At 50.7% G+C, this 24,686-nt stretch overlaps 1 protein-coding gene and 1 long non-coding RNA gene across 2 annotated transcripts; one reads left to right on the top strand and one right to left on the bottom strand.

The window, feature by feature from the left end:
• Positions 1 to 1,399: 1,399 nt before the first annotated feature.
• LOC123349803 lies at positions 1,400 to 9,415 on the top strand. The gene is made up of 4 exons (XR_006573654.1): positions 1,400 to 1,453; positions 3,902 to 3,951; positions 5,817 to 5,848; positions 9,326 to 9,415. It is a non-coding gene; the product is annotated as an uncharacterized LOC123349803 (long non-coding RNA).
• Positions 9,416 to 11,140: 1,725 nt separating this feature from the next.
• Positions 11,141 to 11,732, bottom strand: LOC123349802 (small nuclear ribonucleoprotein Sm D1). The gene has a single exon (XM_044987991.1). The coding sequence runs from the start codon at positions 11,614 to 11,616 to the stop codon at positions 11,257 to 11,259; it is 360 nt and encodes a 119-aa protein (XP_044843926.1). The 5' UTR covers positions 11,617 to 11,732; the 3' UTR covers positions 11,141 to 11,256.
• Positions 11,733 to 24,686: the final 12,954 nt, after the last annotated feature.

Here is a 24,686-nt window from a genome sequence, read left to right on the forward strand (position 1 = left end):
AACTTCAATGAACTTTACTCACAAAGAACAGCCAATAACTCGCCCTGCAGATAACCGTGGGATGAGCTTCCAGGTATATTCATGAGGACATTAGGAGTCACTTTCCATTGGACTCAGCCAGCTCCAGCCAGTAGGCACTCACCAGTGACTGCTTGGAGAGGCCGTTCACATTGAGGTTCTTTCCTAGGGCCAGGTCTGATGCTCCCGTTGGGAATTACAATCCCTGCCCTCGTGGTTCTGGCTGTGGTGCTTTATCTGCTGGGAAAGAAAGGTGGGTATGACACTGAGGCCAAGCAGTGCTAGCAAATGTACAGACGGACGTGGCAGAGACACCCGCCTCGATCCCCTATACCCAGTGTGCCTGGGATTTGGGGAGAGAGATGACCAAAGACAGTGAAATTGATCATTTGTTTTTGGGAGGCTGGCAGGGGAAAAGGGATTATCATTGTGATTAATTATCTGCATTGCAGTAGTGTAACGTTGACAGACCCTGGTCATTGGCGGGCCGGGGACCTCTGGAGCTTACTGCATGATCCTCTACCACATGAGTTAACAGCCAACTGACTGTTAGCTAAGGCTGTAGACAGAGCAAACTCATTTTATCTCTCTCTTTCAGTAGTCTCAGTGCCGCTAGATGGAACAGAACACCACACCCAGAAGGTGTGTGGGTTATAGACTCCTAGACTCCTAGACTTTAAGGTCAGAAGGGACCATTATGATCATCTAGTCTGACCTCCTGCACAATGCAGGCCACAAAATCTCACCCATTCATTTCTATAACAAACCCCTAACCTATGTCTGAGTTATAGAAGTCCTCAAATTGTGGTTTAAAGACCTCAAGCTGCAGAGAATCCTCCAGCAAGTGACCCGTGCCCCATGCTGCAGAGGAAGGCGAAAAACGTCCAGGGCCTCTGCCAATCTGCCCTGGAGGAAAATTCCTTCCCGATCCCAAATATGGTGATCAGTTAAACCCTGAGCATGTTGGCAAGACTCAACAGCCAGCACCCAGGAAAGAATTCTCTGTAGTAACTCAGATCCCACCCCCATCTAACATCCCATCACAGACCATAGTAGCACCCTGGAGCCCCAGTCAGGCGTCAGAGCCTCACAGTACTAGGTGCTGTACATTATTTATTAGGTATGTTACTGTAGTGCCCTGAAGCCTTAACCAGGGATCAGACCCATACTGCAGCTAGTGCTGTACAGATCAGTAATGAAGGGGACAGACCCTGCCCCATAGATGGTCACAATCTAGGACTCAGCCAGAGGCGTGTGTCTGGATGGAATATCGACACACAGATACTACAGTTCAGGAAGGCATCCCCTAGGCAGGAAGGGCCCTTACGCCTGTCACTCAGTTTCTCTCTCTCTCTCTGCCCACGAGGAAATGTGTCCATGTCTCTGATCACATTGTCTCACTGCTTCCAGTTGTGTCCCTACCAAGGAATAAAAGGTAGGTGGAGATTATTCCCTCTCCCTCTCCTGCTGGGGGGTGAGGGGTGGGGTTTAGGCTGGTTGTTGTGCAGGAATTTTTGAAAAGGCCAGGGAGGGTGGATTCCCTGGTCAGGAAGGGATCTGGGGATTAGGAGGAGACGCTTTAAGGAAGGGGTTTGCCAAAGCGGCGTGTTCCCATCGAATTCACCTGCAGTAGAGTGAGCATGTTTGAAAATCACCCGAAGGTGTTTGAAAGAATGAAAGTGACTCCGTTTTACACTCAGGGGATGTCAGGGCTACTCACCCACAAAGCAGCCTCGACTGACCCAGCCAGTTCCCCAGAACCAGGTCTGTTCTTCTGGGACAGGGCTGGGAGTGGCCAGGCCTGGCTGGGAACCAAGGGTCTCCAGTCCATCTAGCTGCAGTGGGTAACATGCAATGTTAACTCCATTGGCTGCAGCTGCATGGGCAGATTGTGAGTCCCCACTTCGGGGAGGCTAGCCTGGCCCCACCCCTTCTGTCCAAGGCCACGTCTCTCCCCCGCTTCTGTCCCTATCCACGCCTGGAGCCTTGAGCCCCACACCATGGCCAGAGGAGCCCCGCCTCAGCCACCCGGAGTCCAGGCCCACCGGCTGGTCCAGGACACCAGCCGACCCACCCCAGCTGCCCTGGGCTGCCAGCTGGGCCCACCTGCCTTGCCCATCCTAGCCTCAACCCCAGCCGGCTTTGGGGAGAGGCTGAGCGAGGGTGGGAAGAGGAGCCGCCTGGGCAGGGCCATGGGGGAAGAGCAGGATGCAGGAAAGGGGCCTCGGGCAGAGTGTGGGTGGGGCCATGCCTGGCTGTTTGGAGGGCTTAGCCTCCCTGGCCTATGATACCCACCACCCATGTGCAGCTGGTTTAGTGCCAGGCAAGGCGCATCCACACATGGACTCGCCCCGAAACACCCACAGTGGGTTCACTCACAGCATTCGTGAATTTGGTGCAGGTCTGTGCATGGGGCGGCCAAAGCCTGCTATGGAGAGCCGGGCAGCAGGGATGCCTGTGGGGATTCAGAGAGCACCGTACATGTGAATAACACACAGGGCAGAGAGGGAGCTTCCAAGTTCTCCTGGCTCCCCGTCTGCCCACCACCCCACCCAGAGACCCTGCAAGGACCCTGCAGAGAGTCTGTAAGGGTCGCTGCCCATTGCTCTGCAGCCAGCACCTGCCACTCAGGGCTCCCCTCGATTACTGTTGCCTTCCCCCTCTGTCCCTTCTGCAGCCCGCTTGTTGCAGCCATTCTGAGGGGCCCGTATGCTCGTTCTAAGCCCTGTGGGTGGGGCAGAGAGAGCCGGGTGGGAGACTAGGGAATCCATGGGGTACCCAGCTGCACACAGAGAGGGAAAGGTGCATGGGGAGACTAGAGGCAGTGTCCAGGCTCTGCCAGTGTCCGGCCCAGCCTGGGTTCCCAGTGCAGCAACTGGTGGGGGTTGGGGGGACATGACACACAGACCCTCAGTACCAGGAGTCCTCTCCCCTGACTCCCAGCTGTGTATGTTCCTTGCCTGCCTCCTGCACCCCCCATCCGTAGGGCTCTGTAGCTGCCTCTCCCCAAACATTCCTTCCTTCCCAGCTCCTCCCATATGACCAGTCTCTCCCCACAGACACCCCCACCCTGCCCTCCTGGGTCATGGGAGCTGGTTAGCAGACTGGGCCAGAGAGGAGGCTCTGAAGATTCAATTCCAGATTATGCAAAGGCATTAAAGTCGAGTCTTAAGGATGAACATTCGGCCTTTTTACATTGGAAGCAGCCCTGGGTTAAAAATCCAGTTTTATTTGGTGGGAAATTTTCAAATTAAAAATTGTGTTCACATTTTTTCACAGAAAATGTGGGGGTGTTGCCCAAAAAAAAATTCAAAGTGAAATAAAACAAAATGTCCACTAAAAAGAAAACAAAGTAAACATTTTGTTTAAAAAAAAATTCACTGAAAATTTCATTAAAGCAAACAGTTTTGGCCAATTATTTGACTTTGGTTAAAATATTGTTCATGAAAAAAAATCCTGTTGAAATATGTCACCCAGCTGTAACTTTGTGAAAACGACAATGTTCTCTTCAACGTCTGTCCTAAAATGTTATGGATTTTCGGTTCCCTCCACTCTTAACTCCATGCTGACCTAGTGGGTTTTTGAGTAGTTGGTTTCTTGGCCATCTTGCTGAAGTAGAACGGGATGTTCATGTCTCATCTTTATTAGACTTTCCCTCCATAAATGGTAAAGCCGCTACCTTCCCTAATTACCCAGAAGTAGGGCTTGCTGCCTTTCCACTGAGTGTGAGCTGAATGGAGACGTAAGGTCCTAGCAGGGAGAGCCAGCCATGGGAAGAAATCTCCTCACAACTGGATCTCTGAAAACAGACTCAGGTCACTAAGGTGACAGAGAGAGAGCACACGGCATCACTGATACCCCCTGTCCTTATTACTCCCCACAGGGAACGAGTCCAGTGTGACACCAGGAACACTCCTGAAGATCATATTGAATGTAAGAGAGTATTGGGGTTACTGGGGCCACCTGTACATGGGGAAGAAATGCGGGGCTGGGAGTAAATGTGTTAATCGGTGGGGGGTAGACAGATCCTAGGTCAGACTGTCTGCATAGTCGCCAACTTTCCCCAGCGCCGGTGGATGCTCGCGACTCCCATCCCTGACCCCGCCCCGACTCCACCCTTTCCCCACACCTACCCCACCCCATTCCAACCCCTTCCCCAAATCCCCACCCCAGCCCCGCCTCTTCCCCGAGCGCGCCACGTTCCCCCTCTCGCCCCCTCCCTCCCAGCGCTTGCCGCACAAAACAGCTGTTTCGCGGCACAAGCGCTGGGAGCTAGGGGGAGAAAGCGGGCACACAGCGCGCTCAGGGGAGGCAGCGGAGGCAGAGGTGAGCTGGGGCGGGGCAGGGAACTGCCGGTGGGTGCTCAGCAGCCACCAATTTTTCCCCGTGGGTGCTCCAGCCCCAGAGCACCCACGGAGTCGGCGCCTATGACTGTCTGGCCAAGAGTTAGAACAACAAACTGCCTGTAATCAAAGTGAACGAGGAGAAAAAGTTCTTGGGGCCCCAGGGTTCATGCATCTGAGTAATCCCCAGTCTTGCATTGCCATGGCTTAGGAGACTGTGCCAAAGTGCCACCACTTCCCGTCCTTTGGAAAGGGCACATTCCAGGGAAAGCTCCCATTGGAAAATGTTCCACCGCCTTCCCTGGGAGCCGGGTGCAAGAGTGCCTCATAGGCAGGGCCGTCCCTACCCATACACAAACTATGCAGCTGCGTAGGGCACCAAGAAATGTGGGGTACCAAATTGCCCCAAATTTCCTGATGCCCTACGCAGCTGCGTGTTGCTCCAGTGGCCAGCCTGATCCCCCGACTGACTGCGCTGTCCAGGAAAGCTGCCTCTACTCCCACCCCACACCCACTCCATCCCTTCCCCATAGCTCCGCCCCGCCTCTTCCCACTCCTGCTCCGCCCCAGCCCCGCCCCCATTCTACCCATTCCCCTGAGCCACGTCCCAGGGGACTGCAGCAGGGGTCAGGCGCATCCTCCACTCACCGGGTGGCAGGAAGTGGAGCAACCCATCCCCAATCTGCACAACGCTGCCGGTGAGTGCTGGGGGGTGGCTCCTGCCTACCTCCCAAGCCTACTCCTGTCCCCCGTAGACCTTGGGCACAGCCCCAGCCCCTGCAGAGTCCTGGGGACACCCCCTGTCCTGCGGAGGCATGGGACCACACACCCCCCACACACCCGTGGGGCCACTGCATAGGGCAGCACAATGTCTAGGGACAGCCCTGCTCATAGGCATAGTTCAGGTGCCTCATGCTCCTTGTCTCTTCTTTGAGCTGGGATCTCTGACTCTCCCACTTTCTCCCCTCTTGGTGATGGGAACAAGTACATCATGGGAGTCCCTGGTTGCAGTGCATCATGGGCGATGAAGCCCAGCCAGCCAGTAGAAGAGAATGTGAGTACAAGGCAACTGAACTACAAGTCCCATGAGGCACCAAGGTTGAATATTTCTGGTTTTGGTCAAAATATTTGGGGTCACTCATTTTTTGAACAAAATGTTGAAATTTTCTGCCAAAATCTGACTCTGTTTGTGACAAAATAGCTCTGTGGAAAACCCAGACAGACAGTTTCCATTGAATATCTTCAACAGCCTCATTAAATCCTTCTGTTCTGGTATCCCCTAGCGACCCTGCTCAGGATCAGGCCCCATTGTGCTCAGTGCTGCCAACGGGGGAGCCCTGCCCTGGCTAGGGGAGAGGTGGGAGCTGGGGGGTTATAATTTGTGCTCAGTGAGGTGCCTTCCCTTAAGGGCATTTACAGCCAAGTGACCATGTGTAACTGTCATTCTCTCCCCAGATGCCTCAGTGAATTGGCTGGGAAGCTCCAGGGTGAGTTGCAGATTTTATTAATGACAAAGTGAAGTGATAGAAAAGAGTGATTGGTTTGCCTGTTCCAGCTCAGCAGGGACCTGTGGGCTTGGAACATGGATTTACTCAGGATTCTCAGGCTTCAGGTTGTGTCTGTTACCCTGGTCTCACTGCTGCTGCCCCAGATCTCCACCCAGGAGCAGGTAGATACCTTCCATAAGCGGCCATTAGAATGGCCTCCCACATCTACTGTTAGCCTGGCCAGTCAGGCCCTGCCCCACACATACAAACAGACACGCATCCAGGCAAGAGGAAAACATCATTCCCAAATTCCACAATGCAGTGATAGGGGAGAAACCTCCACGGCCTAAAAATCTATCCAGCTACAGAGGGGCTCCCCTCCCCGCCCCACCCCGACCAGCCTTTTCAGTCAGACAAACAACCAAAGCAGAGATGTTCACGGTTTAAAATTTCCCATTAAAACTCCTGGGAATTGGACTTTCAAATCCCCCAGGCGGGTTTGAAAACCTCCTCCGGAATGTTACCCAAGTGGCTGTATTAAGAAGCCCCAACACCACTTACTGCTAACCCTCCCCATCATGGGGAAGGAAGACAGGCAACGGGTAAAATCCTAGGAGTTTCACATTGACATCAATGGGGCAGGATTTCCCCAGTGAGTTTGCATGTGATGTAGGTGTCAGTGGGGCGTGCACTGTCTCACACTGCTAGCAGCAGCTGTGTGGTGGTGCACATACCCTGGGTATCATGGCAGTGGCATTGCAGGGAAAGCTCCTTCCCCCAGTTTCTTCCTTATGATAATTATTTGTCCTACTCCAGCTGATATTGGCAATGAACAATAAACTTGGATTTTTATTTCTCCGTCTCTAAAGATGCCTGTGGGTCACTGAAGTTCTCTCCTAGTATTATTATTATTATTATTTTAATTATCTAACATTTTATTGAGTGTTTAAAGCACTATCACAAAGGGAGGAGCTGTGCGCTGCTATCATGGAGGCATAGTTGGTCTCCTCAGAGTTAAGGTTGAAGTTAGCATCCCATTATCAGCCTGAATTTCACACATACCCAACAAATCCATTCCAAAGGATATGAAAGTTGATAACCACGTCACACAGAATCATAGAATATCAGGGTTGGAAGGGACCTCAGGAGGTCATCTAGTCCAGCCCCCTGTGTAGATCACTATGTAGATCTTGTCCTGAAAGTTTGGGGCAAAGAACTCAAGTGATCACAGGGAGATGGAGTCTCATTCACTTTCTACAGATTTTCCTAGTATTACTTTGGCAGTTCTTATACTAACAAATGCCAATTTATCCTTTAGAGCTTTTAGTAAATGATTGTAGGACAGGATACTACTTACAGAGATATTTATGACTCCTGTGAATTCAGAAGCTAATTTAACCTTATCAAAATTATATATATAGGTTTCCCTTTGACCCAAGCAGTTAGCCAGTATTCTGGGCTTTGTGCATAGTTCAGATATGTTTGTTGATGCAACCCTACTCATTTACATAACATCTAAAAAGTCCTGTTTCCCTGAACACAACAGGAACCAGACAACAGGGGGCACTTTCCTTGATCCAGGCTGCAAGCCTCTTTCCAGCCAGCACTCTGCCCAAAAGCTCTCTCTCGCTCTCTCTCTCAGCTTTCAGGGTCCTGCACCAAGTGCTCCTCTGGCTGTGTCTGGTTTTCTTGTTGCTTCTTCTGGTTGCTTCTGAGGTGTTTCTGCTGCTTTTCTCACACAGCCTGACTGCTTTTCTTATCAGACCCAAAGGAACGCTCTTGGACCACATGCCCTTGCCATGCTCAGGCTTTTCTGCAGTCTCGTCTTTGGGTGGTGGTTTTCCATTGCTTCCGTTGAAACTAAATAAAGAGGCATTTAATGGTTCCTTTATTTAGCTTGAATAGAAGGTGGTTATCACAGCCACCAACTTCAGCAAGGTGCTGCAATTGCCCATCAATCAAAAACACACTGGTTGGGAGCCACCAATCTCCAACATAACAATAAAATAATAAAAAATGCTTGGAACCATTATAAATATTGCCATTAATAACATTAATCATTAAGATACCAAACTGGACAAGAAAAAACTACACTGCCTGCAGCACAGAAGAATCCTTATTTCAGAAAAAGATAAACCATGAAAAAGGCTAATGCAGTCCTAGGACACACCAGGTGAGGTATTTCTAGTAGGACAGGGAAACGTTATTACCATTAACGTTATTACCAGACAGTGGTGAGACCTCATCTGAAATGCTGAGTTCAATTCTGGTCTCCCATGTTTACGAAAGATGAATTCAGACTGAACCAGGTGCAGAGAAGGGCTACTAGGATGATCTGAGAAATGGAGAACCCACCTTACGAGAGGAGACTCAAAGAGCTTGGCTTGTTTAGCCTAACCAAACGAAGGCTGAGGGGAGATATGATTGCTCTCTATAAATATGTTAGAGGAATAACCAAGAGGGAGGTGGATGTTAAGTGATTTATGTTAAGCGAATGTGGATACAAGAACAAATAGATATAAACTGGCCATTAACAAGTTTAGACTTGAAATTCGATGAAAGTTTCTAACCATCAGAGGTGTGAAGTTCTGGAACAGCCTCCCAAGATGAGCAATTGGGGCAAAAAACCCAAATGGCTTGGTAAGTTTATGGGGGGATGGTATGATGAGACTGCCTACAGTCGCAAGTAGCTGATCTGCAACTGTTAGCAGCAAATATCTCCAATGGCCAGAGATGGGACACTAGATAGGTCGGGCTCTGACTTACTACAGGTAATTAGTTGCCAGGTATCTGGCAGGTGGGTGTTGCGCATGTGCTCATGGTCTAACCGATCACCGTATTTGGGGTTGGGGACGAATTTTCCCCCAGGTCAGATTGGCAGAGACCATGGGGTGTTTTTGTCTTCCCTTGTAGCATGGGGCATGGGTCACTTTCAGATTTAAACTAGTATAAATGGTGGATTCTCTGTAATGTGAAGTCTTTAAATCATGATTTGAGGACTTCAGCAACTCAGCCAGAGGTTAGGGGTCTGTTATAGGAGAGAGTGGGTGATGTTCTATGGCCTGCAATCTGCAGGAGATCAGACTAGAGGATCATGGTGGTCCACTCTGAGGTTAAAGTCTATGAGTCTATAATAACAGCCCATCACAGAGAGAACCCGGCACTACCTCGATGGGGCTGGCATGGAGAGAGGGAGAAGGGCTCCTCTGCCCTGCTGGCAGGTGTCATGGCAAAGCCCAGCTGTCTGGGGAGCAGAAAAGGGCCAGACCAAGTTCTGGGGAGGGGAAAATCTGAGCTGCCTGCCTCAGAGGGGTTGATATAGGAAGTCCCGCCGCTGGTGTTTCCCAGCCTAGACGCCCATTAGAACAGCCCCTGATGTACGTACAGCAGTGCTGTCAGACGGACATTTTCTGACTTCATTTCTCTGGCTTCAGGCTGACTTAGCATAAAAGTAACATTACTGTGTTTATCTTAAAGCATCCACGGCCCCAGAGAGAAGAGACACCGACATACGCGACCATCGCTCTGCAGCGGGACAGATGTCGTTAATGCCCCATTTGCTGAAATGCGGGACTCGTCAGTGCGCAGCCACATCACAGAACCTCCAAAGGGGCCGTGCAGCAAGGAAGTGGGGAACCTTCTCTGGGGCCACAGCAGGACAATGCACAGCACCCAAAGTGCTGTAGGACACTGGAATATTCTCAGGGCAAATGCTGCCTGTTTGCCTTTTTTAAAAAAAGTTTCCTCTGAATAAAATTGTGGGGAAATACCCAAACTCTGTATTCCTGCCCCCTGATTCTTTATATCGACCCCTCAGCTCCCAAGTCCTCTCAGCTCTGTTTAGAGATTCCATTGCCAACCCAAAGGGTACAAAAATCATGAGGCAGACACCCCCTGCCCCAAAACCCAAGGTTGCCTTAAGAATTCATGAGATTTTTTTTAATTATGCATTTTGCTTGCTTTTGTTTGACTTCTGGTGTTTGACTGTATGGAGGTCAGGTTTTCCAGGTGTTCTTCACAACCAGGAGGGCTAGAAACTTACTCATTTCAACAAAACCCAAGTTTTTCACATAATCCCAGCACCTCAGGGGTTGAGCATAAAGAAAAACAGTGAAAGTTAAGAGATGTGCTGTGAAATCATGAGAACTGACAACAGAGTCAGGGTCCCCTTTCAATTTGCAGGTCTGTTTAATGTCATGCAGGTTTGTAGGGATGTGATGAAATATAAATAACAAATAAAAAGTACTTGTCATAAGCTATGGCTTTGTGAAACTTTTTAGCCTCATGTAGAGACTGCAGCCATATGAATGCAAAAGAACATCATGCCAGTATTTGTCTACCTGGAAAACAGTCACTGCTTGAAGCAATTAAACGGTTTTGGTGTATAGGTTTGAGCTGATGTTTGGCAGGAATTCTAGACTGGTGGCCAGATTTCTGTAAGTGCCAGCACCCAGCAGCTGAGAAAAATTTGCATTTGATAACAGTGATTGGCTGCTGCTGTGTTCTGGATGCTTTGGAAAATCTAGCCACTGCATTTAGGTGCCTAACTGAGAGCTGAACTCTGGAAATATGTGAGCTTTCAAATGAGTGATATTGGCCCTGCTGGTACAATCAGCACCTGAGCAATGTCTCTGGATCATGCTGCAGACACTGGTGGATTTGGGAATCGTTCTTTCCCTCTTGTACCTTTGTTTTCTGTTCCTAGTTCAAGCTCTTTGAACTGTTGTTAGTGTGTTTAACTATCCAGAGAAGCTCTTTTCTGCAGGGCTTTGAGCTCCCTAGCACATTTCCATAGCAACTCGGGGCAGCTTTCAACTTTCAGGTAGTTAAGAAACTAAATTGTGAGGCAGGAAGTGTCATCTTTGTGATTGGAGTCTTCTGCTGCAGGTTCATGCAGACGATAACCCATCTCCTTCCCCCTCTTGGCTGGCTTCCCCTTAGCTTTGCCACCCCCAGCGCTAAAAAATCAGGCTTAAAAAACAAGAGATTTTTTGTAAATAATCAGTGTTGGGTTTTATATTTGCTTCCTGGTGTTGGAGCCTTTAAAGTAACACAGAGAGGTTCAGGAACATTAATCTCAATTAACTAAAGGTATAAATTTAAAGTGGATTGGTTAGTACTACATTAAATTCCTGTGTGGACACTCTTACTCAAAATTAAATCCATGATTCAACTGGTAGCTAAACTCACTTTCAACGTGAACTAAACTGAGTGGGAGAGTGAAGAGGGGCCTGTGGAGATACCATTGAGCAGCTCAAAGCAGGGTGTTGAGGAGACACCATTGCTCAGTGCTTTTTTTTTTTTTTCCACATTTGTGTTTATTAAAAATCGACATTGTAAACAAAACCTGTACAAAAAATATCAGACTGCTTAGAATTTTGTAACATGTATCTGTGGTGTGAGAGAAGTTATCGCCTAGGTCCCCCTCTTCCTCTGCCACGGCCACGGCCTCTGCCCCGACCTCTGCCACGGCCTCTTCCTGCAACTGCTTCCCTTTTCTTGGATTTGACTTTTGGTTCAACATCCACTAGCAAGGTATCCAGAGGCAAACTGTCTGGCAGAATGAAGTATCGAATATTATTTCCCCGAATACTCAATGTCTCCAACTGTACAGGCTCTCTGTTCTTCAGTGTCATTTTCACAGCTTTAAGATGCGTATTCATACTGACATCCACTCCAGTGATTGTTCCATGCACCTGTGTTCCATTCTTCAGTTCAATGGTCACAGTCTCATGACTCAATTTCATTAGAAACCTCACGAGCTTCATGGCGGCGGAGCGGGGGCGTCAGGCCGGCCGGCCGGGACCACAGAGCGGAACCCCGGCAACGGGGAGAGGAAAAAAATTGAGCTCGGTGCGGAGGCCTCAGACCAGGCCGCTCCGGCGCTCGGGCTCAGTGCTGCACGATAGGCCCCTGCTGTAACAGGTAACTGCTGCAGCCTCCTTCAGTTTCCTTCTTCCTTCCCCAGATGGTGATGCTGTCAGTTACTCTGCCCTGCAGCCTGCAGAGCTCTGCTCACTCCCAGCCAGGCCAGGGCCACGCCAAGCTCTGTCAGATCTTAGCCCCCATGAATGCCTCAGCCAGACAGCCCAGCCCAGCTCCTTCCTTCTGTATAAATAACCCTCCAGCATAGAAGCTGTAGGATTAGGGGAAAAGGATGGGCTCATGGTTAAAGCAGCATCATGGAACTTCCGGGAGACAGAGATTGAATTGCCAGCGTGGCTACTAAAACTCAGGGGGATTTTTTGGTTGGTAGCTCCCAGTACCAAGTGGAAGGGCTGATGGGAAATCAGTATCCTGAGACCGACAGTCCCCAAGGGCAATGGGCAGAGGCCAAAGCTCCAGGTCAGCCTGATTGACAGGGCAGGCAGGCCAATGAAGGAGTGAGGAGACCAGGGGGTCCAGTTCTCTGTCTGAGCTGCAGCTACCTGGGCCAGAGTGGGGAAGTGCTAAGGAGAGCAGGAGCCTGAGCTGAGCTGGGAGCAAGGCCATGCCAGCCAGAGAGAACCAGAGAAGCAGTCCACGGAGCAGACCTGTGCTGGGAGCAGAGCTGCAGCAACCAGAGTCAGAGGGGCCAGAAAAGCAGCCCAGGGAGCTGGAGGCAGAGCAGCAGCAGTGCTGGGGCTGGAGTTGGGGCTGCAGCCATCCGGATCCGGGTGCAGTGAGCAGCTGGGGAGAGGATCCAGGGCAGAGGGCTCAGTGCAGGGAGATGCCACCGGTCAAGAGGCCTTGCAGGCCAGACTTGGAGGGGGGTTGTAACCGTGATGCGGGGGGGCCGATGCTGGGAAGAAGGGCCCTGTCGCCCGGAGCCTGAGGGTGTGTGGCCAGAGCAAGTGTCCAACTCGCAGCATCTCCACAGTACAGCCAGGGCCTGGGAAGGACGCCTGGCACATGTGAGGAACAGACTGTGAACTGCCTTTACATTTCTGTGATGGCTGTTTGTGATGTTCCCTTACCACAGTGTTTTCCTTTAAACTTTCCCATTTTTAATTTATTTTTTAAATTGGTTGCTGTTTAATAAATTGTATTTGCTTGAACTGTATGTAATGATCAATGGATCAGGGAAGCTTAGGCACTGACTCTGTGGCTGCTCCGGGGGTGGAGCACCCATGGGGAAAAATGGGTGGGTGCTCTGCACCCACCAGCAGCCAAGCTTTCCGCCCCGCCCCAGCTCACCTTACCTCACCTCTGCCTCCTCCCCTGAGTGTGGCGCATCCCCGCTTCTCCTCCCAGTGCTTGCTGCCGCACAACAGCTCTTTTGTGGCGTAAGAAGCTGTGAGAGGCAGTGAGGAGAAGCAGGAATGTTGCACGCTCAGGGACGCTTTCACTTGCCCACTTCACCAGGGTAGTGTATAAGCCAGGAAAGTTCCCCAAATATAGAGGGACCATTCCCCACCTTACATAGAGTCCTTGGGCCTGCCACTTCATCTCTCTAGGCCTCAGCTCCCCATCTGTGAAATGGGGATAATAATGCAGCCTTGTCTAAGGGGATAATTTTCAAAGCTCTTAAGGGATTTAGGAGCACAACTGTGTGACTGTGCTCTGTACCCATTGCCTGGTGCTCCTAAGTCACTTGGGTGTTTTTTAAAATCTCCCCCTTAGATTGGGAACTCTTCCGGGCAGGGGCTGTCTCTCACTAAGGGTTCATCTGCACAGGGAACTGGACCAGCAGAACTACACTGGTGTAATTAAACCATTACAGTCATCCCAGGATAACTCCCCTTGGGGACACTCTTATTCCGGAATCAGAGAGAGAGCCTTGGGCAGGGTTAGTTTAAACCAGTGGTTCTCAAAGCCAGTCCGCCGCTTGTTCAGGGAAAGCCCCTGGCTGGCCGGGCCGGTTTGTTTACTTGCTTCATCTGCAGGTTCAGCCGATTGTGGCTCCCACTGGCTGTGTTTCGCTGCTCCAGGCTAATGGGGGCTGTGGGAAGGGCGGCCAGCACGTCCCTCGGCCCACGCCACTTCCTGCAGCACCCTGACCCTGCTGGAGTAGGGTGACGGGATATCCTGATTTTATAGACACAGTCCTGATTTGGGGGTCTTTTTCTTATATAGGTTCCTATTACCCCCCTCCCCCGTCCTGATTTTTCACACTTGTTGTCTGATCGCCCTGCGCTGGAGGGTCCTGTTATATAAATAATAATTGCAAAATGCAGTTGGGGCTCAGTGGTGCTTGACGAGGAACCAAGGAACGAGGTCTCTGTCCCTGCTTTCATATTCCGTACCCTGGCTGTGAGTGTAATCCACATGCCTAACAGGGAGATATCTCTGTAAAAGATCTAGAGACATGGGGAGAGGAATAAGTTGTGGCTGGGGCATTATTGCTAGGCAGATGCGCAGTTAGCATCACACACCCACAAGTTTTGAAATTGGGTGTAGTAGTTTTGCGCAGGCTCCATAGGCTCTCTATAGCTGGACACACAAACTCCATTGAAAGCCGGTAGTCAGGGCAGCTGCTTTACGAAAAAACATGTGACCTGCATGGGCTGGGAGAAGCTCAGCTCCAGGAGCCACAAGCAAGTTGCTTTCCTGTAGCTCTGAATTATTTTGCACCAGGTTGGTGCTATTGTTAACTTCCCAACAGGAAGCACGAGAAATGTTAGTTATACAAAATAAAAAGTGGGAAAACTGCTTTCATTATAACTTCTTTCATTATAATTGCATACCTTAAACATCATTGAATTGTCTTAACCAGTCTGGTTCACCAACTCTCATCTTATTGAAATGTAGTAATAAAGAAAAGTCATCTATATTTTGCCATTCTCGGGTTTTGTATTTGTATGTAACAGGGTTTTTCATTTACATATTTAGCTAATTTACAAATTAATTAGTATTAACTAAGTAATTCCACAGTCCAACAGATGGGAAAAAGTCTCCATGAATTCCAGTTAAAAACTTCTGTAAGCAAGAGAAAAAAATATTTATCGTGTTTTTCACTGAGCAAACTATATAAAGTTAATAAACAAAGACTCTAACTGAAATTCATGTGAACTCAATTGAGAACTCTATTACTTCTCGCTGTTTGTTAAAACTAACCTGTTCAAATTATTTTTTTTCTTTTCATTTATATGTAATGAAAACAATATATGTATGTTATAAAATGGCCTTGTTATTTAGTAACAATTAAGCTATCATTTTTACCATTATAACATTTTATAAAATGAATTCCTAAAAAATTAAGTTCATTCCTCTAAATTTAGGGCAATAAACCCTCCTCCACCAAAAAAAAAGACAAAACTCAGCAGAAGTAAAACGAAGTCTGGCAGATGTCCGGCAGCAGAGTGGGGGCTGTCCAGTTTATTGCACTGAATGCAGCATGTAGGATTATCTGCCTTGTGAGTGGGTGGCATGTGTGTGTATCTGGTGCAAGGCGCTCTTGGCTGTTAGAGACGGTGCGGCATGTACAGGCTTTGGACACCAAAGGGGCTGAACTGGAGGAGCTGAACTGGAGGAGCTAAGGGAGACAGAGCGGTACATAGAGGAGACTTTCTGGGACACAGTGCAGCAGTCCCACCTGCAGTCGGACAGCCTCTATGCTGTTGAGGAGGACTCAGGGAAGGAGAACAACCAAGTGGAGCAGAGGGAAATGACCCCATAGTTGGGACCCTCCCTCCAGATGGTGTCAGGGTGTCCTCTCACTCTGAGAATACCTCTCTGGGGCAGGGAACTCTTGTCATTAGGAGGAGACAGGCAGGGCCGGTGCTTCCACTAGGTGACCCTAGGCAGTTCCCCATTCACAGTGCCACCCCGCTCTAGCAGTGATCTCTCCATTCACAGCAAGCTGCAGCATCAGGTTTCAGATAGCATACTCCCTCCCGCTGCCTTTCCTGCTGATAGCAGCCAAGGGAATGCTGGGAAATGTAGTTCTTTCCCTGCTCCAGGGCTGGCTCTATAGGCAGGGAGCTAACCAAGGAACTACAGCTCCCAGGGCCCCCTGTTGGGTCTCAGCTGCCAGGCTGGATCCCTGCCGGCTGCTGCCCCTGCAAATGGGCTGCCCCAAGCACCTACTTGCTTTGCTGGTGCCTAGAGCCGCCTCTGGACATGTCCAAACTGTCTTCATTCCATACAACCTGCTTCAGAAAAATCCTCTGTAGCTTCTGGCCCAGAACAATCTCAGACCAAAATCCATTCACACAATGCAGCCTAGAGGAGTTGAGCACCATCGTTACCAAGAGGCGTTGGAGATGGATTGGCCATGTGCTTCGGATGGGAACTGATTCCATCACCAGAGTAGCAATAAGATGGACACCTGAAGACAAGCGAAAATGAGGCCACCTGAAAACAACATGGTGAAGAGCTGCGGAAGCCGAGCTGAAAAACCTGCGGAGCAGCTAGGAAACTATTGCAAGACTTGCCAGAAACAGACAGGAGTGGAGGAGCTTTGTCACTGCCCTAAGCGCCAGAGGTGTAATGGGAACATGATGATGATCTAGGAGGTCACAGAGACAGAGGGCAGAATAGAGTATTGGCAGATTTCACCTGCAGCCAGTGAGGACTTAAACATGGTGCACTCCGGGGCGGGGCAGAAAATGGATATTCCTGTGGAAAATTTAGATGAATTTCCCTTGAAATTTTCAGCAATAAAAGCTTAAATTTTCATCAACAAACTGAAAACCTGAAAACTGGGAGGGAAATGTCAGTTTTGGCATCTGAAAACAGAAAATCGTCCTTTCTAGTACCTATTGTGCTTTTGGTCTCAGAGGGACAGTCCCCACACCAGGACTTTGGGGGAGTTTAGATCCTAACTGTGGCTTGGGGCTGTCTCTATGATAGGCCCAAACCAGAATCCCAAGTCTACACCCACAAACTTTGGGAAAGTTTAGGAACCACAGCTGGAGCGAAACCTCAGGACCCATCTCCAGTTGCTCTGTCCCAGTCCAGCATCTTCCTTCCCCCTGGTTCCCTCTTGCACTGATCAGCCACAGTCACCTTAGTGTTTAGAATATGAGCCGGTTTGGAGTCTTTAAACCAAGAGGGGACGTCTCTTTCTATCAGACAGGCTCTCTCAGCCAGAAGTGAGCAGCTCAATGCAGGGATCCCTGGGGGAGACTCTCTGGCCTGGGCTGTGCAGACGCTCTGACTAAATGGTCCCATTGGTCCCTTCTGGAGTTTAAATGTGCGACTATGAAAATAAACTGCTCTGGAAACCTCATGAGAACGGACTAACTGGAGAGAGAGTGAGAATGAAGCGGGTTAACGTGTGAGGACAAAAATAACATTGTGTGAGTGAGTTATTCAATCCCACATAACAGCATGTTACACCCCCCACCCCACTGGGCTATTAGCCCGTGGTCAGGCTGGGGAGAGCTCACTTCTGGGCGGGGGAAGAGGTGTCTGCATGGGAGTCTCTGCAGATGCTCAGGGCGCTGTCAGCTCGTGCTGTGGTTTCCTCCCTGTGCGGCCGCACCGAGCACCTGGACTGGGTGTGCAGAGTGTTGCTGAGCAGCAGCCAGTTGCTCTCTAGTCCTCCAGTATCTGGCGCCATCAATATCCCCTGCAGGGTGGGGAAAAGGGTCTAATTCTACCCTGGCAGCCCTGGGGTTTGGACCAGGAGACGGAGACAGGATCTAGCCCAGAAGCAACAGAGGGTGGGACTGTCTGTGAGATCAATTAAATCCCCTGCAGCAGATTTCCCAGCTTGCGTCGCTGACATTTTCCCTGTTTCCCAGTCCGGTCCCATCCTTTGGGTGAAATAGCTGAGAGTCACTGGCCTTCTAGGCAGGTACCAGGCTGGTCATTGTCACCCAGGGTTTTGGGAGGGTTGGGGGCTGTGGGGAAGGTAGGATGATCTAGTGGCTGGGGCAGTGGACCAGTGCTCAAGAGCCCTGGGTTCAACCCCTGACTCAGCTGCAGTCTCCTGTGTGCCCTGCGCTCAGTCACTTAGTCGCTCTCTGTGCCTCAGTCTCCCCATCTGTGAAATGAGGATGAACTTCAGGAGTGTCTGAGGATAAATCCCATTAATGATTTTGAGGGGTCAGATACTCCAGTGACAGGGGATGTATAAGGAAATGGAGAGCATTGATGGGAAGAGCATTTTATGCCAGGGCTTCTCTCTACCCAGTGAAACTTACCAGTATAATTAAACCACTATTGCTTTGCTGCTGTAACTCCCACAGAGACTCTCTTATTGTGGATTCAGAGCCTTTGTCAGCTTCATTCATAGATTCTAAGATGGCCAGAAGGGACCATTGTGATCACATAGTCTGACCTCCTGTATAACACAAGGTAGAGAACTGCCCCTAAATAATCCCTGTTTGAACTGGAGCTTCTCTTTTAGAAAAACATCCACCCTTCATCTAAACATTGCCAGTAATGGAGACTCCACCACAGCCCTTGGTAAGTTTTTCCCATGGTTAATTACCCTCACAGTTATCATAGAATCATAGAATATCAGGGTTGGAAGGGTCCTCAGGAGGTCATCTAGTCCAACCCCCTGCTCAAAGCAGGACCAATTCCCAATTAAATCATCCCAGCCAGGGCTTTGTCAAGCCTGACCTTAAAAACCTCTAAGGATAGATGTTCCACAACCTCCTTAGATAACCCATTTCAGTGCTTCACCACCCTCCTAGTGAAAAAGTTTTTCCTAATATCAAACCTAAATTTCCCCCACTGCAATGTACAGCTTATTGTTCATATTGCTTTCAAACAAGATAAGATAAATCAGAAAAAGGGTCTCTTATGCCAGTCACAGAAGTGCACAGGGACTTACACTGGTGTAACTGGACAGTATAAATTCACCCCTTAGCTGATACCAGACAACTTCCCACTTCACATAGCGAGACTCTGAGTGTGACCCCCCCTTAAAAGTTAAAAACACTTTGTAATGTATTTAACACCATTATAAATGCTGGATGCAAAGCGGGGTTTGGGGTGGAGGCTGACGGCTCACGACCCTCCATGTAATAACCTCGTGACCAATAGCAGTAGGGGTTGTGTTTCAGGGGCAGGTGCTGGGTCAAGTCCATCTGCTTTGGGAACATGTCAGGGTGCCCACAGCTTTCACACAGCTCGGTAGGAAATGATAAATATTCACCCTGCAGGGAAGGTTGGGGCAGCTGGGAACTGGACTGGCCGCTCAGTGTCCGCACAGTGTGCTTGTGCCAGAGGAGTTTTATCACAAAATCCGCATCACAGCTGGCACTGATCGCCCTTGACTGCAGTCTGCCCGAGGGACCAGGATAGAATGGGCTGTGGGCACTTATCCCCTCACACCCCTACAGCTGGGCTCACACACAGATTCGGCACATGCATAACTGGCACAAGCACTTCTGGACAAACCTTCCAAAAGCACCACTGATTTTGGGAGCCCAACGTGAGACAGCTTATGGGGTGACAGACTGCACTGACCCCCACCTGCTGGAAATCAGCCCCTTTAAGGTGTCTTAAATCAGGCCCCCAAAATCACTACCAGTTTTGAAACTCTTGGTCTCCGTGCTTAACAATGAGCTAAACCAAGCACTACCCCCATATACATCCTCTGTCTATTTCTCTGTCTTTCTATCCATCAATCTATCTGTCAGTCTCTCTCTCTATTGCAGGCTCTATGCACCTGATGCCTTTCAGGTGTCTGTTAAAGCACCAGCATAGAGAGGAGACCTGGTCATTTCTTCCCTGTGTGGAGTCATCTCTCTGCTCCTTTCACAGTCTGTGCAGTGAGGCAGCTGCGGGGTCTGTGCAGCAGGAGGAACTCACTCTGCAGATGCTCTTGCTTCATTTATCAGCTGCATTTGGAGCTCTGGCGGGGTGAGGGAAGTGAGTCCCCCTTCTTCATATGTTCCCCTTATGCACTGTTCATGATCTCGTCACCAATCTTCCCTTCACCCGTCCATGGTGGAGACTTTGCCTGTTGCTTCAGATGGTCTGGGCTGGGGTCTCTAACTGACCCTCTTACACAGCGGCCTGACCACCAGGCCAGTGAAGTCAGTGGAGCCTTTCCATTGACACCAAGGTGGGATGAAGTGGGGGATTTTCTTGTGTTTTCCTTGTTTTTCCAATGGTTTGCATGCAGAGGGGGTGGGATGCAGTTTCCCTGGGTGTTACTGGTTTAACGAGGTGAGGGAAGAGGGAGTCTGTTGTTACAGAGGACTGGAGAGGGAACTTGGGACCCCAGCCAATGGCCTGGAGGATGGAGACCCCAGCAACTGGTGACCTGACGACTCGAGGACCCAGCTCAGGAGTTACAGCGGTTCTGGCCAGTGGGAGGACAATTGGCTTTAAAAAGAGGACCTGGGTGACCTAACCAGCCGGTTCCAGCCAGAGAGGCCAGAGGACAGAAGAGAGGAGAGGAGGCCCAGGTGACTCTGTTTACCTGGTGAGAAGACAATGGACAGAGGCGGGGCTTGGGGCTGGTGATATCAGATGCCCAGCTGGGAAGCAGGGGGACTTTGGGGCTGGAGAGGGGGAGCAGGCAGAGCCCACCTGGCTGCAGGGGAGACTAGGATGTACTGGGCTGAGGGAGGCCAGGACTGAGGCCCTGAGAGTTTCCTGTTCTGTGTTCAATGCTCAATAAACCCTCTTGTTTTCCGCTGGCTGAGAGTCGCTCCAGTCTAGAGAACAGGGTTGCATCAACCCCTTCGGGGGATGGAGGCCCCGAGGGTCCAGAGCGAGTAGACTCCCTGAGGGGGCCCACGGCAGAGACAGATGTGCTAAGGCTCAGAGAGGTGCGGCTCCAGGAGGTGAGAGGCCTGACCCCAAGAGAGAGTGGATCCCGGGAAGGGCTGTCGCACTGAAAGGGGTTCCCGCATGGGGCCAAGAGCGGGCACGATCTGTGAGTCTGTGACACAAGGGGTTTTAGATCAGGCCCTTTTGGGGCAGAATTATCTGAGCTACAAGCAGGGCCCAGCTGCCACCCAACAGTGCCAGCAGCTCAGCCAGACCCACAGCCCCGGGGATCGCTCTGGGCAGAGCCACCACAATGTTCTCATCTAAAAAGGACAGATTTTGAAAAGGACAGATTTTATCAAACATTTCCATTTTTTCCAGTTTCAGTTTTTTCAAAGACAAAGTTAAAACTGTTTGGGGGTTTTGTAAAAACAATACTGGAAAATTAAAATAAGAAAAAATAAAAATTTACCTATTTTTTCAGGGAATTTTTAAAAAGTTTTCAGGTTTTGGATTTCCCCTCCCTCCATTTTTACCATTTTGCCACCAAGAAATGGGAAATAATATTTTTCACAAAAGGTTTTGAAACCATCCTTTAAAAAAACTTGCCACAAATATTTACCCTTTTCCACACTGGCGTTTTCTGGGCACTGCTTATGACAGGTGGTGTCAAACTCTGCTCCACTTGACCCACACCTGAGCAGTGCTGCCATCCCCTGAGCAGCTGAGCTCCCCACGCACCCCTGTCCAGCTGCTCTGCAGAGTTGATTCCATCTCAGAGGTGAAATGTGCCCAGCCACCATCCCACAACAATCCACTCCTGCATCAATTACTATGAAAAGTTGATCTGAAAAACTGCTCTGCCTTGTACTCCTGACAGATTTTCCTTGAGGGCCCTCTGCTACTTGGCTTCCCCCAGAGGTGTTAATGTCTGTTCACAAGACTTTCTTTCTGTAAGTGAGGGAATGGTCCCGATATTGTGGGGAAATTTCCTGCGTTATACACAACCCCAGTGGAATTAGCTACTGTAAGGATCTGAGTCCTTGCTCCCACTCCCTTTACTCAGAGACCTGCCTGACCTTGAGGACTCCCCTTCCACTCTCCTGTGTGGCACAGTCCTTGTAGTCCTGGGGGGCTCCTGCCCATGCCCTGGCTGTGCTGCAGGGATGCCATGGATCAGACACTTGCTCTGGCTGTGGCCACGTGGCCTCAGGCTCTAGGTGGCAGGACCCATCTCCCCAGCATCAGCCTCCCCATCAGGGTTATGATTCCCCCTCAATCTGGCCTATAACGCCCCTTGACTGGTGGTGTCTCCCTGTGCTGGGCCCTCTGCCCACGTGTCCCACCTCACACTCTCCAGCTGCTCACTGCACCCGGACATACAAGTTGTTTAATCAACAATTAATTTAAAGAAAAGAGTAAAGAAAAATGGGAAAGGTTAAAGGAAACACACCACCCTGCTCCGTGGCAGGGAACGTTACAAACAGTGTCTCTGCACATGAGGGCACTTCACAGTCTGTTCCTTGTAGGTCCCAAGCCTCCTTTCAGGCCCTGTCTGTGCTGCAGGGATGCTGCAGGTTGGACACTTGCTCTGGTGGTGACCACACACCTCCGGGCTTTGGGTGGTGGGACCCTTCTTCCCAGAGTTGGTCCCCCGTCGGGTTAAGATCCTCCTCCCAGTCTGACCTGCAAGGACCCTTGGCTGGGGGTGTCTTTCTGCACTGGGCCCTTTGTCAAGGTCCCTCTTTGGATGGCCCCAGTTGCTCACCACACCTGGCTCTGTGGCTGCAGCTCTGCTCCCAGCACAGGATCTGCTCTCCCTGGGCTGTGTCTCTGGCTCTGTGGCTGCTTTTCTGACCCCTCTGTCTGCCCCAACTCACACGGAGGACGAGACCCACCCTGGCCTCCTGACTCCCTGATTACCCTACCCGCCCTGTCAATCAGGCTGACTTGGAACATTGGCCTCTCCCCATTGTTCCTGGGGACTGTCAGTCTCAGGGTCCTGATTCCCCATTGATCCCTCCCCTTTTAGTGCTGGGAGCTAGCAACCAAACATCCCCACTGAATGTTAGTAAGGGGGCAACAGTCCCTTACACTTGCATGGATCTGCTCCCTCAGCTGCTTCTTTCTGGTTCCAGTTGATGCGGCTCTGCTCCCAGCTCAGCTCAGGCTCCTGCTCTCTCCTTGGCTTTGCCCCACTCTGACCCAGGGCAATTCCAGCTCACATGGAGGACAGGACCCCTCCTGACTCCCTCATATGCCTGCCTGCCCTGTCAATCAGGCTGACCTGGAGTGTTGGCCTATCCCCATTGCTCCTGAGGACTGTCAGTCTCAGGGTCCTCATTTTCCATCGACCCTTCCCCTTGGTACCGGGAGCTACTCAACCAAAAACCCACATCAGTCCCTTACATTTCTATCCCACATGTTTCTTTGGCTTTTTCCCTGGTCCCCCACTTGCTTAGTTACACTGATTCAAGCTCCTCACCTGCTCACGAGTCACTTCTGGAGGCTCTTTCTCAGCTGCCTTTTGTTCTTCCTTCCCTGGCAATGGGGGGTGACTTGAGAGGGAACCAGGATAGGGGGAAGGGACCTGGTGTCCGTCTCTCAGGAGGGTCAGCAAACTCCTCAGCACCCCAGAATGGGGAGTGGGGGCAGTCGGGGCAGAGCCTGCAGAAGTGGCTGGAGCTGGGTGTGGAGGACGGGGTAGGTGGAGTCTTAGCAGGTGGGAAGCCAGTGCAGTCCCACGTTAAGTGTTCTCTGGGGGTGAATTCACAACTGTGCAGAGTGTGCAGCACAAGGCCCAGACCCCATTTATGGCCCCTTAAGCCCAGAAGGTGAATTTGTCCCTGGGGGAGCTGGATCCTTCTCACCAGCGACTGGAGGGTTGAGGGAAAAGATTCAGGCTCATCCAACATCCCAGCTCCCCCACCCCCAGTCACCCAGTGACCTTTCACCCTGGCCCAGCTGTGCCTTTAGCCAGGGGGCTGTCTCGGTCCCCAGGCAGTGAGATGGGATGGGAGGCGTTTCCTCAGTGATATGTTTAGACTCAAACAAGCAAACCAGGCCCCTTTGGTTCTCAATCTTGCAGCCCTAAATAGAGATGCTGTGGCCGAAGTACGGAAGGTGGGTGGTGCGGGGCAGGAAACTGGGAGCGATGATGACTATCAGACCCAGAAAGGAGAAACAGTAGGTCAGAGAGAGGCTGCAGTGTCTCTGCTGCCTGAGCCCTGCAGATCCCAGGGGCCTTGGAGCAGGGAGAGGGGCTGGCTGGAGTATCCAATGCGGGGAAGCAGACGGGGCAGATCAGAGCAGAGAGAGAGACCAGAGCTTCCCTTCTGCTGAAATCAGACAGAGCAGAGGGGGCAGGTGGGAGAAGGGAGTGACTGTGGATTGTCCCCTCCCTACCCCATCAGTAACAGAAGCTGCTGGGCTGTTTCCATCCTGATCGGTTCTCACCAGTACCCTGATGATCCTGTCTCTGTGCCTCTTGCTGCCCGGTGAGTATGTGGGAATCCTGTGCTAATTCATAGCAGGTTGGGGGAAAGAAAACTGAGAGCAGCCCCTGGCCCAGACTGTCGGCAAATCCTATTTAGTGGGAGAGAAATGAGAACCAGTAGAAGCACTGAGTGTGAGAGCTACTGGGCCAGATCCCCAGCTGGTGTAAATCAGTGTAGTGCCACTGGAGTCAATGCTGGTTTACACCAGCTGAGGATCTGGCCCTCAACAGAGCAGAAGGGAAAAGTGCTTCCCAGCTCAGCCAAGGTCTGTGCCCGTGAGGAATCTGCCCTTCCCCACATATAAAGTCCTGCCTGGTTTGCTTCTTCAGCAACACACAAATCAGGAATTTTCTCCTACTAAAGGCAGTTTTTGTCCCTGCAGAGGGACCTCAGAAAAGGGGGGATTTTATCTCCAGCACTAACCACACGGCACCTTTCTGTTCCCAGCCCTGAGTCCCAGCAGCCAACGGATCTGCTCAGCTCCCGGTGAGTCCATCTGTCTGTCTGTCTGTCCCCAATCTAACCATGGCATTTACCCCTCCCTGTCCAGCCACCACCCATTGGGCTGCTCCCTGCTCACTGTGGTGTCGGCAGAAATGGCTCGGGAAGGCAGAGTGGGATCTGACCAGGGTGAGCAGATCTCTCGGTTGACCCCTCCCTGCCCTGCTACCTCTCAGCTCTTCTCTGACCCGGGGCCAGTGTGACATGTGGGTAAGAGAGTCACATCCACAGCCTGTCCC

Source organism: Mauremys mutica, chromosome 15 (genome assembly GCF_020497125.1).
Source record: "Mauremys mutica isolate MM-2020 ecotype Southern chromosome 15, ASM2049712v1, whole genome shotgun sequence".
NCBI lineage: Eukaryota > Metazoa > Chordata > Testudines > Geoemydidae > Mauremys > Mauremys mutica.

Bases quoted from the DNA above. Each gene is read 5' to 3' on its own strand.
- LOC123349802 (XM_044987991.1), bottom strand. From the start codon at position 11,616: ATGAAGCTCGTGAGGTTTCTAATGAAATTGAGTCATGAGACTGTGACC.